General features: G+C 33.9%; 1 protein-coding gene across 19 annotated transcripts in view; it reads left to right on the top strand.

The window, feature by feature from the left end:
* SCN3A (sodium voltage-gated channel alpha subunit 3) overlaps nucleotides 1–24,813 on the top strand; it is a 118,572-nt gene that overhangs the window by 54,513 nt on the left and 39,246 nt on the right. For 15 of the 19 annotated variants that reach the window (XM_082464855.1, XM_082464856.1, XM_082464854.1 and 12 more), the window contains 6 exons: nucleotides 6,066–6,356; nucleotides 12,257–12,604; nucleotides 13,649–13,781; nucleotides 15,136–15,374; nucleotides 22,369–22,542; nucleotides 23,517–23,873. In XM_082464855.1, the coding sequence (XP_082320981.1) occupies nucleotides 6,066–6,356; nucleotides 12,257–12,604; nucleotides 13,649–13,781; nucleotides 15,136–15,374; nucleotides 22,369–22,542; nucleotides 23,517–23,873 (1,542 nt within the window). The remainder of the gene's footprint in view (nucleotides 1–6,065; nucleotides 6,357–12,256; nucleotides 12,605–13,648; nucleotides 13,782–15,135; nucleotides 15,375–22,368; nucleotides 22,543–23,516; nucleotides 23,874–24,813) is intronic. The other 4 variants (XM_082464846.1, XM_082464847.1, XM_082464861.1 and 1 more) reach the window with 2 other exon arrangements.

The raw sequence follows: 24,813 nt of genomic DNA, 5'->3' as shown, positions 1-24,813 counted from the left end.
TTATTATTGAGTTTGAGTACTTTTAATATATAAATGAAATAAGCCCTTTAGTCCTTCATGATATCTATGCTTTGCAAATATTTTCTCCCAGTCTGTAATTTGTCTTTCATTCTCCTAACTGTACTTTTCTGAGGTAAGAGTTTTTAACTTTGATGAAGTACAGTTTATCAAACTTTTTTTTCTGTTTCTTTGATCATGCTTTTGGTGTTGCATCTAAGAAATTTCTGCCAAATCAAAACCACAAATATTTTCTCCTAATTTTTCTTCTGAAATTTTTATAGTTTTATGTTTTGTATTTAGGTCAATAACCCATTTTAAGCTAATTTTTGTGTAAGGTGGTGTGATTTATGTGTTGAGTTTTTTTTTTGCATATGGATATCTAATTATCCAGCACCACTTGTTGAACGAAATATCTTTACTCCACTAAACAGCCATTGAACCTTTGTCAAAAATCAATTGTCCATATGTGAGTGAGTCTATTTCTGGATTCTATCCTATTCAATTGATTTGCTTCTCTTTATACCAAAACTGCACTCTCTTAATCACTGTAGCTATTTAATAGCTACAGTCTTGAAATCAGATAGTCTTTTTCAAGACTGTTTTGACTATTCCAGGTCAAATATATTTTAAAAATGTATAGCTTCATATGAGTTTTAGAATCAGCTTGTCAATTCAGTATGGATAGTTTCTATTGTTATGTCTTCAAATTTATCATCTTTTCTCCTGCAACATTGGATTTGCCATTAATCCCATCCACTGTATTTTTCATCTCAGACATTATAGTTTTCATCTCTAAAAGCTTGATCTGCATCTCTTTTATACCTCCCACATAGCTAACATTTTGAACATACACAATACAGTTATAATAACTGTTTAGAGTCCTAAAGTCCTTGTCTGCTAATTCTAACATCTGTGTCAGATCTTGGTCAATTTTCATAATTTATTCATTTTTGGTTATATATTCCTGATTTTTTTTTCTTTTTTTTTGCATTTCTGACAATCTTCAATTAAATTCCAGACGTCTGAAACTTTACCTTTTGGGGTGCTGGATGTTGTTGTATTCCTATAAAAATTCTCGATCCTTGTTTGGGAGCATAGTTAAATTACTTATAAACAGTTTGATCCTTTCCATCTTCAAACCTTTGAAGATTTGTTAGGTAGAACTTAGAATTTTATCTAAGGCTAATTATTCCCTACTACTAAGTGAAAATCCTTCTGAAAATTCTACCCAATGGCCCATTCATATAGTGTCTTCAAAACCATTGTTACATGTATTTAGTCTGTTTTAGTGGTTGTTTCAGAGGAAGAGCAAATCTGAGCTGTTACTATATCTTGATCAGAAGCAGAAGTCCAAATAACTTTTGTGCATAGTGATTTTTTTCAGATGGACGTTTCCAAATATTTGAAGCATTATTCGAATGTCAGTAAATCCTTGGAATCTTCGTCTTACCATTGGGCACAGAGCAGTATCATGGCTATAGTTTATTGATTTTATAAGAAAAGCCATAAACAAATTTGGTGATACTTGAAAATCTTATAAAGTATACATCATGCTTGCCATAATTTTTTTTTTTTTAAAGAGATTGGAGTTTATTTATTTATTTATTTATTTATGTATTTTTGGCTGTGTTGGGTCTTCGTTTCTGTGCGAGGGCTTTCTTTAGTTGCGGCAAGCAGGGGCCACTCTTCATCGCGGTGCGCGGGCCTCTCACTATCGCGGCCTCTCTTGTTGCGGAGCACAGGCTCCAGACGCGCAGGCTCAGTAGTTGTGGTTCACGGGCCTAGTTGCTCCGTGGCATGTGGGATCTTCCCAGACCAGGGCTCGAGCCCGTGTCCCCTGCATTGTCAGGCAGATTCTCAACCACTGCGCCACCAGGGAAGCCCCATAAATTTCTATATTTCAAGTATCTAAGAGTTTATTCCAGATCACTACAAATAAAACACATTTGTAAGATAATGAAATAAGATAGCTATTTGCAGGGCAAAGAATTTCTTCATTTCAAAGCTTAAATAAATGTTATAGGAAATAATATACATGTATACATATAGATAGATAGATAATGCATAGTTGTATTTTAAAGCATTGGATTATTCTATTATCATTTATAAAAACACACAAAGCGATGTGCTTGAGGATACTAAACAGACATACAGTACAGGGGTAAGAATGTACTCTGAAATTCAGCCACTTTAGGGAAAATATGGCATCAATTAAAAGAGTATAATCTTTTAAATTTAGCAGTAAAAGTGCACTATGTCTAACAGAAGTTTAAAGAACTTAATTATCTCTATCCTAATTAGGTCAGCTAAAAAGATGTCAGTTCTTTTCTCTTAAAAGTCAGTTATTGGATTACAGTGATCAAATCATGATTTGACTCAGCTTTAGCTTCATACATAAAAAAAATTTAAACTGATTCTAGGGTATCTTATCCCAGTGTTTTAGTATTGACTGGGATGGCACAGGACTAAGTTCATTTTACTTCCTTATTGACAATGCAGGTGACAATGACCAATAAATAGCCAGTGTTGAAGGAGAGGAGGGAGTGGAGGCAGGGGGTGGGACTTACTCCACCCATGAGATCACTGGTGCTCCAGTGTAATGTGAGTCTTGCTAACCACCTTTGACTCTTCAAAAGCTACTATCTAGCTAATGACTTCATGAAGCCTAGCATCATTTCCATTTTTATTTAATAACTGTTGAAGGACCTCCTAGTGCTAGTCATTGTTTAGACATGAAAAAAAAATTTCGTATTCAGCTCAGTGGATTCACAAACCAAGTACAACTTTAAAAGACAGAGAGAGAAAAGTCAACAAAGAAAGAAATGTTTTGTCCTATATCATCATAATTGTGCTTGGCATTTAATTTGTGATCTTTAAACGTCTAATAGTGCCCAACATAGCATATTCCATAGCAGTATATATTGGTCCGATAGGAAAAATTTAGGAGTAAGCTTTGGGACAAAATTAGAAATAGTGGCATTTAAGAGATACAATATAATTAGGGGTAGAATTGTAATAAGTATAGTTAATGTCTTGTAGTTTTAAAATGGGATTTTAAAAATGGATCTTATGTTTACAGTGAAGTATAATCACACATAGTCATGTGGTTTTATTTTTTAAGGACACACAGATACAGTAAGTTATAGAGCCTATTTTGAATCACACAGAAATGATATAAGAAAAAGCAAACGTTATTCCCTGTGGAAATATTAGCACATATTTGTTATTTGTTACAAGAGGAATTCAGCAAGCCAGTTGTGAAAGTAACCCTATTAGTCTAAGTAAACAGGACATTGGCCATGTCACAGAGCTGGGTATAAACAGGTACACAGACATGGGAGGTGACAGGAAACATCTGCCTTTGAAAGGGAATTGGCAAATCCCTGGAAGTGGAACAAGTGACAAATTTGAGTTAACGAGTGAGACAGAAAATGTGTTGTGTTGGGAGGTTACCATTGTTGCCTTACAAATCTGTTCAGTTTTGAGTTACTCCAACTGTTACCCACAATAGGTAGGGAAATCATGTCTTATGCAAAACAAATTCCGGAAGTGATTTAAATGAACTGAGTTTCAGAATTATGGCAAGGGAATATTACCACCACTTCCACTTCCTTTGATCCTGACGACAAACAAGCCAATAAATGATTAGCACTATGTGTTGTGTGTTTCTGCCTATACAAAATGGAAAGGAGAATTGACTTTATTCGGATAAACAGAAATATATATATATATATATATATATATATATATATATATATATCCATTCTTTCAAGGAGTGGTGTATATTATGTATCTCCTATGTTTCAAGCACTATGCAACTATATTTAACTTGCTACAGATTAGTACTTCATTTATCCACTATATTTTACACATTTATATTAAACATTCATATTTATAAAGGGCCCTTAATATTTCTCATCTTTCATTACTGATGATATTAAAAGTGATACTGATGATCAAGAATTCAATAAAATAATCTGGTTATCTGATTATATGCAATTAAAGTTTCATTTAAATGTTAGGCACTGTCCTATATCGAGTCTTAGATCTGGGTTTCCATGATGAATATAGTATTCAAAATAAACATTTTATGTGTTGCTTAGCCTAACATACATATTTAGTACTATATGTAATGCTATAGTTCCCATCCCTGGGGTCATGTTAATCTCAGAGAATTTGTATCATAGCACCTTTAGTTTTAAACCTTTTTTAAAATTTTTAGTTGAGATGAGATTCAGAAATGGAAGCTACTTAGGAAGGTTTGCTTCTCAAGAAGGAGGAAACATAAAGCACATGTTTTCAAAGCATTCAGTATGAGTTTTATCTTCTTTTCTAAAATATGTTTCTATTATACAGACCATTCTGACACATAGTTTTTATGAGATCTTAAAAAGTCAAGTCTATCCGGGCTCCCTGCGTTGGGAGCGTGGAGTCTTAACCACTGCGCCACCAGGGAAGTCCCTGCCTCTGATGTTCCTCTAACTGGAATGCCTCCCCTTCCTCTATTAATCAAAACAGTACTCATCTTCCTAAAAGAACTCAGAATCATTTGCCTTTCTTTGTGAAGCTTGTCCTCCCATCTGATTTACATTGCCCCTCCTTGGTGCTAAGAGGGGAGTTTGTTTATACCTCTAGCAGGACACATTGGCTTGCATTGTTGTTACTTGTGTCTGGTGTCTCCCTTACCATCATTTTATCTCCATTTCATCAGCCTTTTCTGTGAAATAAATGTTTATTTCAAAATAAAATTAAAAAAAAAAAAAAAAAAAGTCAAGTCTAATTATGTCTTGTTCTTCCCCCACCCTCACTCAGTGTCTAAGACAACTGACAGCACGATGTCTTTTTTTACCTTAATTCACCAAATATTTACTGAGTCTTTTTTTAATGTCAGGAGACAGAAGAGGCAATGTGCACACAGACACACACACACACACACACACACACACACACACACACACACATGACAGAATTCCTAACTAGCTTAGAGTCTAAGTGGAGAAGATAGAACAAAATGGTAGCTATATTAGACTTGTTTGTATTCAGTAATGACATATGTAAAGAGTTGAACCAATATTCTCATAATTTAATCATTTATGTTTATAAACAGGAATACACTTAATGAGAACTCAGTTTTGAGTTAATGGTTAGATCAATGCCCATCTAAAACTACTATTCATATAAATAAAAATACAAAACATCTGGCATGCCATGTTTCACCTTAGGCCTCCTGTGTTTCTTTAGTAGGTACAGAAATTCAAAATGCTTACATATATTTAGTGATGAAATATGAAAAGAAAGTATTTGAAGAAGTACCCATAATCCCTTGAATGATTATTTCAGGTACTTACTGACTGATATTTTAATCATTTGTTATTATTTATAATAATAATAAATAATATATAAACATTTAAAATTTAAAGTTAAAAGTGCTATCTAATAAATTAATCATGTTAAACTCTGAGATTAATATGACCCCAGGAATGGGAACAACAATACTGAATGTGATTCAAATAAAGGAAGAGGATCAACTAGCCAATACATTCCCACTACTCCCATCTAGAGGTAAAAGAGTAGACACTTTAAATGCTTTGAGTTCACAAAAAAGGAAAAGAAAAAGACTTTTGTCCTAGATTTAGAAGGAAAAAATACCACTAGTTTGTTCACAATCACAAGTGGGAGGAATAAACCTATGGATGGAATTGGAATAGTAATCAGACCGAGAACCACCACTTAGAGAACATTTGCTTTTCAAGTGTAGAAGATATTTTTAAGAGAGCAGTTGTTCCCTGAAATGAAGCTAATCTCAACAGAGTGTTTAAAAAAAGACTCTTCAGAAGATGTGCCAAACCACACTTTTCTAGTCTTCATGCATAAGCTAACATATTGCTTTATACTATTTAAAATTGTCATTATTAAGTAAACTCTCTTGTAGTAAAACACAATGAAATGACCAGAAGACATCATTTTCACGTATAGTTAATAATCTTAAATAGCAACATTTGTATCACAGTCAACTGTTTTCCAAAGTTGTATGTTCTAAATAATGCCTGGCTTTGTTTAAACAGGCAGTTGCAGCAGCAGCAGCTGCTTCAAGAGATTTCAGTGGAATCGGTGGGTTAGGAGAGCTCTTGGAAAGCTCCTCAGAAGCATCAAAATTAAGCTCGAAAAGTGCTAAGGAGTGGAGGAACCGAAGAAAGAAAAGAAGGCAGAGGGAGCATCTTGAAGGAAACAACAAAGGAGCGGGAAACAGGTTTCCCAAATCTGAATCTGAGGACAGTGTCAAAAGAAGGAGCTTCCTTTTCTCCATGGATGGAAATCGACTGACTAGTGACAAGAAATTCTACTCCCCTCATCAGGTATGGTTTTCTACTAAGTGCTCCAGTTTGTTTTGTCATTGCTGTATTTTGGTATATTTTTTGTAATATCTGATTTAAGTGAGGGATGGGGAACTAACATTTAATACAATTGTTTAAATTTATACCCTAAATTGTCTTTAAAAGGGACTTTTATTAAACTATTAATAACTTTTATTTTAAGGTAATCAGTTTTAAGCATTGCACTATTTTGAGACCATTTTCTTAATCAGCTTTTTTGGGAGGTAGGGGGAGTGAAAACTGTCTATCAGACTTTTTTCTTCAGGGAGACAGTTTTGTAATCCCTTGTTTACCTTTTCCATTTTGAGACCTCAAATGAACCTACTTTTTTTGCATATGGGTTTCTGCCTTTATTATCTGAGGTTGTGATGCAAGATATGTATGAATTTCGAAAAGAAATGTCTCTGGATTTGGGCTTTTATATTTTTTTTATTAAATTTATTTTATTTATTTATTTATTTATTTTTGGCTGCATTGGGTCTTTATTGCCACGTGTGGGCTTTCTCTTGTTGCGGCGAGCGAGGGCTACTCTTCATTATGGCGCGTGGGCTTCTCATTGCAGTGGCTTCTCTTGTTGCAGAGCTCGGGCTCTAGGCACGCGAGCTTCAGTAGTTGTGGCATGCGGGCTCAGTAGTTGTGGTGCACCAGCTTAGCTGCTCCGCAGCATGTGGGATCTTCCTGGACCAGGGCTCGAACCCGTGTCCCCTGCATTGGCAGGCAGACTCCCAACCACTGTGCCACCAGGGAAGCCCTGCTTTCATCTTTTGATATGAGAACCATACTGTCATGAGCTTCCATTATGCTGATATGGTGTCATGCCTTGATACATTAGAAGGAAGTTATGACCTAAACGCTCTCAAAGAGAACTAAATTAAAGACAGTCTATTTTAGCTCTGATTTAATGCCAAGTACCCAATTCTTCAGCATATTATCAAGTCAAAGAGGGAAAATAGTTTCAACTCTTTGTTTATAAGTTTTATCAGTTGCATAATGAAGAGTAAATAGTTATGAAATCTGTGATAAGTACAATTATGGCTTTGAACCCTATCTGGTTACATTAGAATTTCACGGGCTATGAATTATTAACTCTTCTAATTGTATTAATCTGGGTCAGAATTATGTCCTAAAGATAATGCTTTGCGAGACACGCTATATAATTAAGTTAAATCAAAAAACTACATCATCCAAGGGTCTTATAAAGAACAAATATTTTTGAAAAAATGGAGTGATAAGCACAAAATTCAGTATAGTGTTTGGCTCTTGGCTGAGAGGAAAATGCATATGCTAGTTAACAATGGGTGTTTATTTTACAGTTTATACTGAATATGTAAGTAAGAATTTTAAAAAGAAATAAACTCTATATTAATAACATAACTTGAATTCTCATATTAGGACAAAATATATCTGCACACACAAAAATTTATAAGACAAAAACCATTTCCCTACAGATAATGCCAGTATCAAGAGATCCAACTATTACCTTGCATAGTACAAATATAAAGTATGGTATTACATGAGTATAATACATTTGGGATTAACTTGAAGCTCAATAGGCCAAGTTAATTTCTCAGATTAGATTTTCTGGCTTAAACTTCACTCCTGATATTATAGCATTATTAAGACTATTAGGAGTCATTAAGATTAGGAATATTTGACATTATAGCATAATGATTGAAGGCTTATGTTCATATCTCCACTCCAAATCAGTTCTGTGACCTTGTTCGAGTCACTTGTACTTTGTAAAATTTCTGTAAAATGGGGTAATAATGTCTACCTTAAAGAGCTGTGGGTTCTTAAAGAGTTCTATATATTAAGCAATATATAGAAACCCTATGTGACAAAGAGTAGAGCTCTTATTAAGTTAAAATGGGTCATTGAATTACAAATTAGGGCAACTAAAAATTTTTGAGTAGTTTCAGTTATCACAAATGTATACACATAGTAGTAATAATTACATGAACATATTTAGGTGTTTTGAAAATAGCACTATTTCCATCACTGTTTCATCATATAATGCTCAAATAAAAGCTTGTGGATTAGTTCACTCAGCCAAAAGCTTGTGGATTAGTTCACTCAGCCAATCCACACTGATCACCTACTATGTGGAAGAAATAGTTCTAGAAAAAAATCTCAATGAACAAAACAATATAATTCACTGACCTCATGGAACTTTATACTAAAGGAAGAGATAGACAATAAACAAGATAAGTAAGTTATAGACTATGTCAGAAAGTGATAAGTGCTATGGAAAAAAAAATAAAGTGGGAAAAGGGGATTAGGAGCACTAACCGGTGGTAAAAAAAAAAAAAAAATTTAAATAGGGTGGGTTTGGGAAGCCCTCACTGTAAAGGAGAAATATCAGCAAAGATTTCGAGGAGTCAAGGGGAGAGGCTATCTCATCAAAGAGTATTTCAGGCTCACTGAAGAGCAAGTGTAAGGCCCTGATGTGGTAATATGCCCGGAATGTTCAAGAAGCAGCTGGAAGGCCTCTGTTGAGTGAACCACAGAGAGAGAACAGCAAAGGGAAGTTAGCTGAAAGCCAGAGTTTAAATACTAAAAACAGAATTGACATATACATACATTATATGTAGTTCATTTCATATTTGTAAATAGAGAGACAACGACATATGTAGATAGGGAGGTAGGTAGATGGGGAAGAGAGAAAGAGATGATAGGATGATAGATAGATAGATAGATAGATAGATAGATAGATAGATAGATAGATAGATCAATGGATGGAATAGATAGATAGTAGATGTTGCAAAAGAAAAAGAAATAGCCTATTAGCATTGATAGTTACATATCCCAGTAAAGACAGGCAGAGAGCATCACCACAACTCACAAGCAAAAATATACCAGAAGCACTTTACAGTGTCTGGTTGTGTAAACAAGCTCTCTAAAAGGAAAGAGAATCAGTGGAGGTAGTGGGGATAGGAGGCATAAGATGGACATGGCATAATGTTCAACACAAATATATCTTCTAACAATGTTAAGGCCAAGAAGCCATAAATAATGGGTACCCTGTCCTCTACTAACAAAAACTTTAGATGTTATTTTATATTTATTATGTTATTTTATTCTTAAATAGATAATACGTGTTCCTAGACAACATGAAAAAGTACTTAAAGGCATACAATGGAAAGTGAATCCCCTCAAAGATTTTATCTTTGTTGTCTGGACATGAGGAGAGTATTTTAAACCAGAAGCTTTACAGCTAGAACCAAGTGTAGTTGTTGACTTATTGAAAACATTGATAAGCTACATATATTTAACTTGAAATGCTATTAAGTGAGTATTTCCAACAAATTCTCACTTCACATGCTTCTACTAGAATATCTTCAAATTCCCTGCATCTTCCATTTTGACATCCCAGTCCACTTCAGGTTCAGTCCCTACATGCAGGATTGTGCCTTACACACCGAAATTCTTCTATTTTCCCTTTTGTTACTGAAAATTAAGAAAAAGGGTTCAGATTTACCTTCTTGGAACAAGGCAAAACAAAATAATAAAGATGCCTGGAGTTTATATTTTGGCATGCCTGAGGCAAAGAAAGATGGCCTTTAGGTCCTTAAAGCATAAAAGCTTGTTTTCCGTAGAAAAAGGGCTGCCACAGCTGTGGGTATTCCCTCCACTCTGCTGCATCTTCTAGTGTGTTATTTTTGGTTTATTTTCTCTCAATACTATTTTTGCTATCTTCTTTTCTCAGTCTCTGTTGCCTTGAAAGCTGTGCTCACACCCATTATTATACTTTCCAAAGACTGAATAGAAGTTTCAAATAAACCCAAGGATCTGGAACGCCTTTGAAAACACCCTGACATAAAAACATGCAAATTAAAGGCATGTACCAGATACGTTATGGATGTACACACATACCACATACTCCCAACCAGTACTGTGTATACAGATTTTCAGTTTCCAAAGACAGTATTCTAACACAGGTACATTCAGATGATTGTACTGAACCATCCTAGGAATTAGTGTAAGACAAAGTTGGTATTCTTCTGAGTGTAGGGTGAGGTCCACCTACATTAGAATTACCTAGAATGTATGTTGAATACTCAGATTCCAGAGTCCTACCCCCTGCTTACTGAATCCCAATTCCAAAAAGCTGGGACCTAAAAAAACACACTAAGGTTTCAAATATGAGTCTGAACATACAAATATTATATTGATAATTTAAATTGAGTCTGAAGAGATTAAAAACATTACCATTCCTTATTACTGAGGGCTGAATTAATGTCTTCACAATGTCTAATTTCTTGATCACTTTGATGACTGGAAAATCAGTCTAACTACCGTCTGACATTGGGTAAACAAACCTGCTGCATGAACTATCACATTACACACAGTCTCAGGCTGGATAAGCTGGGCAGTCAATAATTCCTGTGACTGTTTCTAACCAAATCCAAAGCAATAGCACATTTCTCAATGAATAGTATCTTTCCAGAACATCACTGAGACAGAAGGCAAAAAGATTATTCTAGTGCTTTGCAGGCAGGGAAAAGCCATAAAAATAAAACTAAAAATGGAGCCTAAGAAAATCAGCATGACCTAATTAGGCAGAGGGACCAAAAATAAATTTGAGGGAGTCTGCCTTTCTTACGTTTTTTTCCACTAGAATTATTTTCTTTGGTTTTACACCGAAGCTTGGAGGAAGAAAGGGAAAGTCCAGGCATGTTTCCTGCTGGCATATGGATATGTATGCATATGTATGTGTATGTATGTATATATGTTACCCTGGCTATGCAGAGAGATAGAACAGGCCATGAGAAACCGCTGGGTGTGGGAGGGGAATATTGGAAATGTCGTTGTTAATGAGGAAGGTAGCAAACAAAGATTCTGCAGGAGAATAGAGATGTTTTTGAAAACTCACCAAGGCTAAAGTAAACACAGAAATATTTGGTGCTGCTGATTTAAAGTCCACTGAAAAAGTGAAAGAAGGGGCTTCATGCTAAATCCTCATTTTCCAGTACCAGAAACTGTTTGCTTGATTTATTCACAAACAAATATAGTTTTAAAAGTTTCTGAATCATCCAGTTCCTTTTAATAAAATTAAATTGAGATTAGAAGGATAAGGTGTCTTCTACATCACCCTTATTGGTAAAGTCATGTATAAATGTGTTACTTTTTTAAGGCAGTGTTAAATTTTAAGTAAGAATAGTAATTTATACAGCAATTTAGGCATTCTCTCTGTTGTGTTTGCTATGACATATATTCTCTCCAAACAGGTGAATCATTAGTAGCCATTTGGGAAACTGTTAGCAAATTTAGAAGATAGCATCATAGGTTACGTTTTGTGACTTTTATGCCCATGTGGATAGAGACAAGCAAGTCCAGAAAAAAAAGAGTAATTTCCTTTTAGAACTCAAAATTAGAGAATGGAGAGATAATGGTTTTGTTTTTAAATCATTATCCAAAAGTAACATATTTGGTACAAATATTTTAAATTTAAGCCAACAGTCTCACTTGAACCATAACTTGTTTTCCAAGTTGTGTGCCCTTTCAGACCATAGCATTTAGGAGTGAAAGCCACCTACCAAAAAGAATCATTTGTCCTCTCCAGCATCAGGTTCTGCTCCTAGAACATTACGGTAACAAAATCCACCTCACAGTACTAGAGTGAAGATTAAAGGAAGTGGTCATGCACTTAGTAAATTGCATATCAGAATTCTTAATCAGAAAAACTACTCTTTTATACTTAAATTTGCATTGTGGTCTTTAGTAAAAATATCAAAACATATGTGTTCTCTGTAAACTTGATTACCTGTGTTTAAGAGCAAGGCTATTCTAACCCAAAAGCAAATAGATTCTGTAATATTAAGACTTTTATTATATAGTTGTGTCCCCCATCCCAATTCTTTTCTTCCTTGCTCTCTCCTCAGTCTCTTTTAAGTATCCGTGGCTCCCTGTTTTCCCCACGACGCAATAGCAAAACAAGTATTTTCAGCTTCAGAGGTCGGGCAAAGGATATTGGTTCTGAAAATGACTTTGCTGATGATGAACACAGTACATTTGAAGACAGCGAGAGCAGGAGAGACTCACTGTTTGTGCCACACAGACACGGAGAGCGACGCAACAGTAACGTTAGTCAGGCCAGTATGTCATCCAGGATGGTGCCAGGGCTTCCAGCAAATGGGAAGATGCACAGCACTGTGGATTGCAATGGTGTGGTTTCCTTGGTGGGTGGACCGTCAGCTCTAACCTCACCTACTGGACAACTTCCGCCAGAGGTGATAATAGATAATAAATTAGCTCTACTGACATTATACACCAATTTAAAATAACCAAGGCCTGGGCATTTTAGCCTGTTATACCATCCTGCTTCCCCAAAATGAAAGTCCTTAAAAATAATATATGATTTATTGAATGGAAAACAATAGGATCTTTAGAACCAACTGAATTGTGTGGGACCATTAACTTTCAAATGCTTTAGGTTAAAAGAGCCCAGTTTTTAGAGACTGGGATGAAACTCGTATCTGCAAATTCAGTAGACCTACCAGCACAAAATAATGGGCACTTTGACAACCAATTTGCTGTTACAGATGTTTGTCGACCCAGAATTGTATAATAATCTATTCATATTCTGGAAATTTCATATACTTAAAATTAAATATTGTAATGACCAATATATTGATAATGGGCACTTTTCATACAACTGTCAATATTACGGTGACTCTAAAATGTTTTGATGTCTATTAAATGACTCTAAAGTGTTTTGATTTCTTATAGGATGGCATATAGAAATAATTAAAGAAATCTCAGGAAAGCACACACATTTCATTGTACATCTGTGTTTGTGCATGGGAAAAAAATTGGCCCATATATGTCAATATTTTCAATATAGCCTCAAAGATAATAATTCAGCCTTAAGACTATATAATACTATTATTTGTTTTGGGGGAAGATTGATCTGATTATTAATCATTGAGATAAGTTAAAATACCTTGCATTTGAATGAAATGGAATAATATATGACTTTGGCAGGCTTATGAAAATTTTCCCTGAAAATTCCAACAGGTAAACTAAAATATTTCTGCAACATAACTGCCTTATATAACTGCATCCAACTGGTAAATTCTTGTTTTAACCCTTCAGGGTATCACCTGTGATTGTTTTAAGCATTTATAACTATATAATAAATTTAGTATTTTACTATTACTTGAAAATTGTTACTTGGGAAAACTGCATGTAGCATGCCTTTCCATAGAAATGCTATGTTGTGTTGTATTATTCATTGAAAAGGGTGGTTTGAGCCAGCAGTGTTTGGTTTGCAGGGTACCACCACTGAAACAGAAATCAGAAAGAGAAGGCTAAGTTCTTACCAGATTTCAATGGAGATGCTAGAGGATTCCTCCGGAAGACAAAGAGCCATGAGCATAGCCAGCATCCTGACTAACACGATGGAGGGTAAGAAGAAGGTCATGGGATAGTCAGCTTCCTATGATTATATACTTTATGGAACTATTACTTATTCCCATAGAATTACGCAAGTCAGTTACCCAAGATCAAAACTGTATAATAGACCTAAGTAGATAATATATGGAATACACTATTATCACATTGATTATAAAAATTAATATTGTCCTTATTTCTTTTTGATTCTGGTTCTCATCTGAAGAGCGATATTTCACCACTTGATACCTCATCAGTGAGGATTTATCCTTATGTTATATTATCCTTAAGCAATTAGAGTAAAAACTTGCCTTTTTAAGTTTTGGTGTGTAGAAGCACAAGGAAACATCTCTTTCAAGCTTCAATCTGTTGTCCAGGCATGGAGGTAGTGATGGGTTGGGGAGGCATATGAGTTGGAGAAATCAAAACCTGTGCTCCACTTCGACAGGGACCCTAAAAAAAGATTTTTTCCTCCATCTTCCAAATACACAGAAACCATTACGTTCCTCCAATGAACAGCTGACACAAATATTTGTTGATTTTGATACACAGGAATGGGCAGCAACTATTACTTCCTTGTTCATTCATTAAGTCCCCATTTCTTCAAGTTTGGAGGAATATTATATTAGTACTGCTATTTTATAAATCATTTATAAGTCATATCTAATATGAATTCTTTAGAAAACTTCAATTACATTTTGTATCTTATCCCATTGGTGTACTGGATATACAAATGGGCATATAATAATTATAATAGGTTTCACCCATTAAATTACTAGTGCCTTTTTAATATATTAAGCTAAAATTCTGAAAAATATGAGTAACTATGAATAACAGAACTAGATTTGGGTCTAAATCTATATTAAAAAGAAGGACATACTACATTCTCAGTGTGTGGAAGATCAGTGCTGATGTGGAGACAGAGAGAGGAAAGAATGGGTCACACATATTAATAAGTATCACAGCTTTAGACAGTATTCTTAAAAAGGTCTTTCAAAAGAAACAATAATTGTTTGATATATTTAATAGTTCTATAAAGCTTACTTTAAAATTCTGTTTTGATAAAGAAAATATAGCAATTTAATGACCCATTACCTATTTAATAGGTAATTAAGTTAGTTTGACGCAAAATATTAAATTCAAAGAATTTATTTTCTGTTTAATTAAAGGAGAAAGTTTATTTACTTGATATTTTTAATGAATATATTGTGAAAATATTTAATGGGATTGTCTTCTCAAGTCTGTTAAACTAATATGAACTTCCAACCCCAAGCAGAAGCATCAATTTTATCAAATAATGTATAATCTACAACAATAATAATTTGTTTTTATTGTTATTTACTACTCTTACTCTTTATTGTTCCTCCAGAGCTTGAAGAATCTAGGCAGAAATGTCCACCATGCTGGTATAGATTTGCCAATGTGTTCTTGATCTGGGACTGCTGTGATCTGTGGTTAAAAGTAAAGCATCTTGTGAATTTAATTGTTATGGATCCATTTGTTGATCTTGCCATCACTATTTGCATTGTCTTAAATACCCTCTTCATGGCCATGGAGCACTACCCAATGACTGGTCAATTCAGTAGTGTGTTGACTGTAGGAAACCTGGTGAGTTCATCTGATGTTTACTTATTTACTTTGTCAGGGATGGGGCAGATAGACCAAAGAAGAAATCCATTTGTGCTGTGTGGAACCCCCAAATTATACCCTCTTTCTTCACAGGAAGAAATATCTAAAGGAATATTGAAGGTATTCTCAGTGATAAGGTCTAGAATTCTGGTATAAATGCTGACTATTGAGACCAACATCTGTGCTGACTGATCATGGTGTCTTACCCTTTGTAAACTTGTTAAAATCTTTACTGTCATTCTTGCTGGAATTATAGGTCCAGAGAAACAATGACGTCTAATTCTGGCTCCACAAGCATGCAGTTTTAGCACACATAGCTTCTGAAGAAATCATGTTCTTTGAAGGGAATACATAAGGATTGATTTCTGTGCAAAAGAGGGCATAGTTGTTTCAAATTGAACTTCTTAATAAAATGCTTCAGTAGAATTCACAGAAGAGAAGAAATAGTTGATAAAAATGCATTTGTAATTTAGCCACATTTTTGGTTCAAGTTACTTGGGCAGACATCTGTGTATGTGTATGCTGACATGTACATTTCCTCCTAAATGTACATGAAGAATCTGAAATGGATGAACAAGTAAGAAAAGAATTTACATAGTTTATTAATCAAGACCTTCTTTTTTGGCACAAGACAGAAACAGAACTCAAACTAGCTTAAGAGGAAAGTAAAAAGACTGACTCATGGAATGGAAAGAAAAAGATGAACTACCAAACCATATGAAGGGTAATTTTGCAATTGGGCTTCAGGATATCCTTTAACCAAGGGACTGGATATAGCCCAAACATTCATTGCATCTTTTGTCTGTAGGTCAGGAACATGATCAGCCATAGCTCATTGGTTTTACATCATGTAACCTCTGCACTGGAAAAAGACTGGATCTCTTTTTCAGTTCCAGCTCGGACTCTTGTGATAGGACTCTATTCAGCATAACCTGGGTCAGATGCTCACCTGTGGTTTCATCAACATTGGCGAGGGTGGAGTCATGTGAAAATGGCAGTCCTTAGGAATTACACAGGTGGAGGAACTATTCCCAACAGAAAGAAGAAAGCGAATACTGGGCAGACAGTTGCATAAATGTCTACTCCAATAAGAGAACTCAACTTCACTGCATTATAGAACACCCACCGGATTCTTGACACTTTCTTCATCTTTGACACCTGTGACACTGATTTTTTTGTCTAATTTCTCCTTCATAGGAAGGAGATGATTTCTCCTTCATCTTTCCAATCACTCTATCTCTGCTTCCTTGTCTGGACTTCTCTTCTTTTGCCTATTAAGGCTAGGTTTTTCACTCAATATTAATATGTACTCAACAACTCTAGGTATTATCTACAATTATGGTGTAAGTTGTGTTCCATTCCTGTATTTCCAACAGTTACGGATCATTGCTCCAGGATAACTTTAAACACAGTATGTGACATCTGAAATATCATCTTTCTCACAATTTACTGAAAGCCCTAAAAATCTCAGTTTAGTCTTGTATTACCTCTAGTAGTAGCCTTCCAACTTCAAAGAGCCTTCCAGCTTCAAAGATAGCCATTTGACTTACTTTCTCTTTATTTCTTATATATTTATACAATTTTATATGAAGACCCATTATTTCTTTTTTTCAAGGTATCAACTTTTTCACTCCTATAACTACTATTAAAATCATATTTCTAGTACTCTGCACTCAGTATGCTTTCATCTTGCTAAAGTATCTATTGCCTATATTTGTGGTTCAACACTCTTACCTGGTTTTCAAAACTCCCTATCTGATTCCATCCTTCCTATACCAGCTTATTTTCCTTTGGTTCCTAACCAACCACCACCAGCCTTATCAGAACAGCCTTGTCACTATAACACACAAATGTTTATATGCTTACATATGGGATAGTATTTCACTGTTCTCTACCTTCACATTTAAAGTATTCCAACTCAAATCACTTCATCTCAATTCTTCATATTCTTCAAGGTCCAACTGAAGCCTCATCTCCTCTAATATGATACTCAGCCCACATCAAACACACTTTTTCTTAATTCCTAATGCATTTGTGAATAGAACATGGTTGAATATTAAACAAAATCTACTATAAATTACTCCATTGCAGAGCTCACATCCCATTATTCTTTTGTGTCTTGCAGAGTGTTTACATGGTTGTAGCTCGATAAATAACCAACTGGTTGTTTCCTACCCAAAAAGGCATCATGCAGCATCTTTTCATAAAAGAACATGGGTTTGGAGTCAGGTGGAACTGGGTTTGACCTTACTAATAATGAAGCATCTGGACAAGTCTGATAAAAAATCTGAGTCTTTGTTTTCTATTATTGAAATGGATATAATAATACTCATCTCCCAGAGTTGTTGTGAAGGTCTAATGAGATAATGTGAAAACACGTAGCACTGTGCCTGGGATCTAGCGTGTGCTCAATAAACAATTTCCTTCCTCTTCTGTATGCTATTAACCTTTCTTTGAAATACTGACGGAAAATAGTTCTGCTCTAGCTGCTGTATTTTTCCCAGGATATTAGACAGTTAGGGAAGTTGAACAGTTAGGGAAAATTTTGGAAATTTGTCAGAGTGAAGCAGGAAACTGAGGTTTTATAGAATTTCAATGTTGAAGCAACTGAGTATGGAGGGACAGGATAAGAGACATTGGATTATAGGACAATCAAATGGAAAAGCACTAGACTAAAGCACCAAATCTGGGTCCAAATCCAGTTGTCCATGCTAAATATCTGGGTGGTCTTTAAAAAGTCACAAGTATTTCCTTCTCATGAGCACAGTGTGTTGGACTAGATGTCCCTCATTCTAAAATCTGTAACTTTGAGTAGTGATGGAGATAATGAAGTAGGGAAGTGGGTTTCTACCACTGGTTGACTGTTTGTGGTAGAACCATGCATAAGCTGAGCTTAGTGTTGGGAAAACAAGGCTCTTGAAGACAGAGTGTAGATGACAAAGAACAGTCTTAACTATTTCTAACCTTAGGAATAAGAGAATGTGTAAACTGACTGTTACTATTGGCTAAAAGCTCATTATTATTGTAGTAATAATGTTGTATATCTGTAAAGTATTTCATAGTTTTGCATATCTTATTTTATACCCATAACAAGCTTTATAATAAATATTTATATATGAAAAATTATATGTATGTATATATATATATATATATATATATATATATATATACACACACACATAGAGAAAAAGAGAGAATATGTTCCTTATAGCATGGGTACTTAGCTGAATTTGGATTTATATTATACTCCATAGATGGATGTTACATTGCATATTTTGTGGGGAGTTTACAGTTTGCTCATTAAAATAAATTTAAAATTTCTATGGATGAGTTTATTACTACTCAAATGATTGCATACTGCCTTACAAATAAGGACATCGAGTTTTTTGGCTGAATTGATAACAAAAGAATGTTCCATAAAAGAGTTGTGGAACTTCCAGTCTTTACTTAGATCAATGTGCCTTTTTGTTTCCTCTTTCTGGAGCATATAAAAATTACATCACTTCCTGTTGATTGGATTGATCAGATTTGAGTATCAAGAGACCTCAAATCTCTATTGAGTTTCTCTAAGATGCTCTGTTTTGCTTTTGTTTTTAAATTTTGTTTTAACCATTATAAAACCCATGCACTCATCTTAGGGATTCTATAAGCAAGGAATCTTCCATCAATCATAGTAGGTTAGATAACCTCTTCATCATACAAACATTTCCAACTAACCTGTAACTTTTTCTTCAGGGAATAGCGATAGAGATCTGTAGCTCCTACACTAATTATTTTTCTTACTATAACTCTCCTAACCAGTGATTAGAGGTCCATGATATCCCTTTATTCTGCTAGACCTAGATGGGAACTTAGAAAATGGTACCTGTTCTAAAAATCTTACAGGCTATTTGCAAATAAAAGTCTAAAGAAACATAATTAGCAAAATTATTTTAATTAAATGGTGTGGTGTAGGATATGAATTCAAAATCTCAGGAAAGGGGCATGATAACTTTTTGAAGGAAAAAAATGGCTCATTTATTGAAAGATAAAACCCATGGGAGCCAAATTCTAGACCTAACCTAGGGAGCCTCTCGCATCAATGAAGAAGTGCTATTTGGCCATCTAACTCCTCTCCTAGTGTAATATAAAACTGCCTTCTCGCCTCTTTCTAACAACTACTAATAAAGCTCTTGTGTAAAAATAATTGTGTGTATACTACAGTTTGTAATAAAATTTGCTAAGCAATATAATACTGATAGAAATCCAAGAATATTAAACACAGACCTGATGAATCATCTCACTATCCTCATTTGACAGATAAGATAAAAGAAAATCATAAATGTTAAATGATGTCCCACCATTTTTCTTTAAATATACTTCAATTTCATCCTCTAAAAAAGAATCAACAACAACAACAAATATTTAAAGATACAAATCCAAAAGGCATGGGGATGATAAAACTAAAACCATTAAAACAAGAAGCTAATAGTAATGGAGCGAAAGGCGGCTACAGTTATGTCAAATTCACTACAAAAGAGTGGAATGTCAGTCTGGACAAGAAGAGGTTCTGTGGAGCAAACTGATCAATATTCAAACTTGAGCTTTTAGAACTAACATTTCTATCTTTTTAATGTATGTACCAACAGAACTTCCCTCTCTAAGTAAATACTCAGTAAGGAAACTTTCTTATCCCTGAACTGAGACTTTAAGCCCTAACATCTGATCATCCAAGCCCAGTGCCCCCCAAAACAAAATGCTCGAAATTTGTTTACTCTTGGTCCAGACTCCCAGGCTGATTCTCATCCCCATCTTTAGCACTTACACTTTTGCTGACTGTCTTATGTCATCACGTACAATAGGTTAGAAACTTTTCACTGAACTTATCTCCTCATTAAAGAAGCTGGCTTAGGAAGCCTATAGGTGTATTGTCCATTAGAAATTTATCAGCCTAAATGAATTAGGTTTATGCAATCTCAGTTTGTATATCCTAATTAGTACTGCATTTTCAAAGCCTAGTACAACGTCTAGTAAGTACTCAGCAATTTTTTATTAATGAATGAATGGCTACAGAAACATATAATCCAAAATTTCAAAAAACAAAAAGCTTCTTCAGAAGACAAGATATATTATAATTAGGCTAAGTCCAAACAATAAACATTCAGTATGTTTTTATTAATTGTCTTAGTCTTAAAAATTCTTCATGATAAAGAAATTCAAAGGTAGCAGAATGTATGTTTATAAACCATACACGGATTTATGTACATAACCATATACATATCCAGGGGTTGCAGTTGTCTGTGTTCTTAGCATTTTTTGATGGAGTTTTAAAATTTTATAAACATAAGCATCATGATCAATAGACTTAGTTGACCTTTGCTAGAATGAGAAAGATTTTTTCAAAACTCTTAATCACTGACAATGCTAAACTAGACTAAAATGTACCTAAAACAATCCCAGTGATTTTTAGGGCCTAAATTGAAAGCATTTAAAGAGATAAATAGCTATGACATTAAACTGCAAATTGTAATTAAAATGTTATTTTTAAAGAGAATTTCATGCTGGGATTAAATTTTAGATGAAAGAATGTAAGTTTAAGGTATGGGTTTTTAAAATGCAGGACATCATCTAGTCATTTCAGAATATCCGAAAAGTTCAACTTATGATTTTCTGTAGGAAGAGATATTTGTAGATCATTTACCTGGATTGTTTCTAACTCAATTTAAGTAATACATTTCTATAATCAGGCTGTTTATTTCAAATAGTAGCTGCTCCTAAAACTTTATATAAGAAATAAAATTCATATAAATCATAACTTATTTTACATTCATCAGGGAAAAAATATCCCAGGATAAGTCCTTCTATAAATGAAATCACTTTTTAATGTGCATTCCAGCATATCTGGATTTTCATGTACTAAGCTTGCTTGAATTACATTTTACTTCTATTTGAGTGAATGAATGATGAACTGAAGTTAAGCTATTTTTTCTGGTATGAGTATTTCCCTTAGGTCTTTCTGTGATTGGGAAAATGAGATGTTAGCTGTAATTACACTTTGTAAGAGTAGAACAAGATTTCCTTTAATTAATATGATATTTTAGGAAACCAAATAATTTTGATACTGTTATTTTGACAAAGTTCCTTAAAGGTAAAGGCTGATTTACCTTGGTAAGTGGTAAGCTTGACTTTAGTCATAATATGCAGCTTTTACCTATAGTTAATTAATATAATTGCTTTAAAAGATTTTTCGCAAGAGTAATTTCATAGCTCTTCATGCCCTTGGGCATCTTAGCCTGTGGTTTTGAATTAAAAAACAAAACCATTTTCAAATAGGCATTCATCTAGCCACTCAAATAATTTATTAAGCCTAATTGTGGGTGTATGCATACTGAGAATGTTCTCCTGATGCTTTCAATTAAATCTGCAGTTCCTTGCTCTACTTATCCATTAACCTTAATTCTGAGGCATAAATCCAGAGATAATTATTATAAAACATTTGTGGCAAACTCACTCTTATTTCAGGAATGTTTATAAAATTATAGAAATAAGATGGTGTCCCTTAAAAAATAATAAAAATCAAGAACAAAATATGGTTTTTACCAACTTGAAGTAATTTTTGAGTGACTTCCAATAATACATAAATTGTTCTTAATGCAATACTTCAAAAAAATTGGTTGTGATTATGGTAGAAGCATAGGGTACCAAAAAGGGCAATAATTCAGTAGCTATTATTTAGTATCAGATTTCAAATGTGGACAATGAAATGTTTTCCAATCAGCATTGTCTTGGAAATCTAGCAGATTCATTAACTAACACAAATCCACTTAAAATATTCCCCTGAAAAAAAATACTAAACTTGTATATCCATTTGTCACATTTCTTCACTTTAAATTTTAGATATTTTTACTCCTAACTATTTAACCTTCTTTACAAATTCTTAGAGTGTCAAAACTTTTTCAATGCTTGTGAAGTACTGATCTCTATTTTACTTTAGGTCTTCACTGGAATCTTCACAGCAGAAATGGTCCTCAAGATCATTGCCATGGATCCATATTATTATTTCCAAGAGGGCTGGAATATCTTTGATGGAATTATTGTCAGCCTTAGTTTAATGGAGCTTGGCCTGGCAAATGTGGAGGGACTGTCTGTACTGAGATCGTTCAGACTGGTATCTGCATAGACTATGTTTATTTCTATCTTTCATTGGCAAAATACTTATTTCAAAAATGAATCAATGTGTATAGTTTTTTACCTCTAATGATATTTTAAACTTAAACCAATATGTGTGATATTCTAAGAAAATATATAAATGTTCTCTTTAAAGCTGAGTGTGACTGTTTATCAAGAATGATGAAAAATGGTTGAAACACTTCATAATAATTAACTATGTAAGGCACATTTAAAAACACACGTGTTTCTAAAATTATGTTTTAAATTCATTAAAAAAATTTTTTTGCTTTAAAGTCTATAAAGAAATATAAATAAAAACTTTACATCCAATTAATCTTATCTTTTTATCAACCTTACTTATATTAGTGGTAACTACTTTAAAGGAATATGTGGGAAAATAGTTGATCCCATTAGCACTTTAGACAATGGTATAACAAATTTTTTTGAATTTAGCAAAAAAAATTATTTAAAAATATGCAAAATTTTATTGGAAATTAAGTAAAATGTGTATTTTTCAAATTGAAAAGAAGCTTTTCCTTAAGTTTATCAAATTAGTTTATTTTACTTTTATATTATAAATGTCCATTAAAAATATACAACTCATACTTTTAATATTTCTTTTTACTCTCTAAAATATAGTTGGAGGTGACATTAGCTTGCTAAATTCACAAATGTCTGTAATCAAAGTATTAATTTGTTTTCATGGATATATCTGTTGATGAATCAGAAATGTTTTATCATTTCTAAAATATTTTCCCTCTCTTATATTGCATTTAAATGATATTATGATTTGATTTACAATTCCAGTATTAGTAACACTTTTTTCTGGATTTGAATTTTAGTACAGTTTGAGATTTTATATTCCTCAGAGGTGGGACTACAATATAGTATCATACTGATAAAATGATGTCTAACTAACTTTTTAAATTATATTGTGACTACTACTAAGAGTATATTTTCACTTGATTACAGCTTCGAGTTTTCAAGCTGGCAAAATCCTGGCCCACCCTGAATATGCTAATTAAGATCATTGGCAATTCAGTGGGGGCTCTAGGTAACCTCACCTTGGTGTTGGCCATCATCGTCTTCATTTTTGCCGTGGTCGGCATGCAGCTCTTTGGTAAGAGCTACAAAGAATGTGTCTGCAAGATTTCTAGTGACTGTCAGCTCCCACGCTGGCACATGAATGACTTCTTCCACTCCTTCCTGATTGTGTTCCGAGTGCTGTGTGGAGAGTGGATAGAGACCATGTGGGACTGCATGGAGGTCGCCGGTCAAGCCATGTGCCTTATTGTTTTCATGTTGGTCATGGTCATTGGAAACCTTGTGGTACGTATGTATTACAAACGCTTATAATTAAGAACAAGATCAGACAGTGGCTAAGAAGGTGGCCTGATGCAGCAGACACATCTGGTTTTATCATCAACAACCTAGACTCAAATCCCAGTACTAGCACTCTGTGCATGGACAAGTTGCTTAAGTTCTCTCAGCCTAAAATTCCCCGACTATGAAACTGGAATAACAAAACTGAAATTTTATGGTTTATGTTAGGATTACATGAGGTATACCTGTGACAGTCCAGGGACAAAAATATTAGTTTTTAGTTTTCCTTCTTCAAAAAAAATGTTTTTATCAAGATTAACTTTGTCCTAATATTATTTTTTATGGCCTGAATTATTTTTTATTCTGTTATTATTTTGATGAGATAATGATCTCCAGTAATTCTAAACAAAAAAGACTATTGAAACTGTATTGAAACTGTTCTTTACACATAGATAGTTCATATTGTTTGCTTACTCAGAGGCATAAGTTGCATATTACCAAATTTTGAAGGCAAATTTCAATGAAATAGTGCATTATATTTTAGCTATGTATTGTAATTATCCAAACAACTTGGAAATATATTCTTCCCTGAATTTGCTTTATTAAAGGAAAATAAATTATTGCGGTTTAAGTTATGCACATGTATAAACACTGACCAGATTTAAAAGACTTACTTTTAGCTCTGACTTAAAAGCACTAATATAGAAGCACAATTTGTATGTTTATGTGTTTTAATGCTTACATTTTTCAATCATGTGTGGTCAGAGTGTTTCTTTACGCTATCATACTGAACCTTTCCTTTGAGAAGTACATTTCAAATGAGATTGCTTAAAAGAATGTTTGTGGGATATCTGTGGACATGCAATTTTTTTCAGAATAGTAAATAAGGAAGCTCTAGATTCTGAACAAATCTGACATAAAAATAAGGCAACAAACTGGGGTTCTG

This window comes from Balaenoptera physalus, assembly GCF_965194825.1.
Source record: "Balaenoptera physalus genome assembly, chromosome: 6".
NCBI lineage: Eukaryota > Metazoa > Chordata > Mammalia > Artiodactyla > Balaenopteridae > Balaenoptera > Balaenoptera physalus.
The sequence above is the reverse complement of the archived record's forward strand: the minus strand, read 5'-3'. Positions and strand labels throughout refer to the sequence as shown.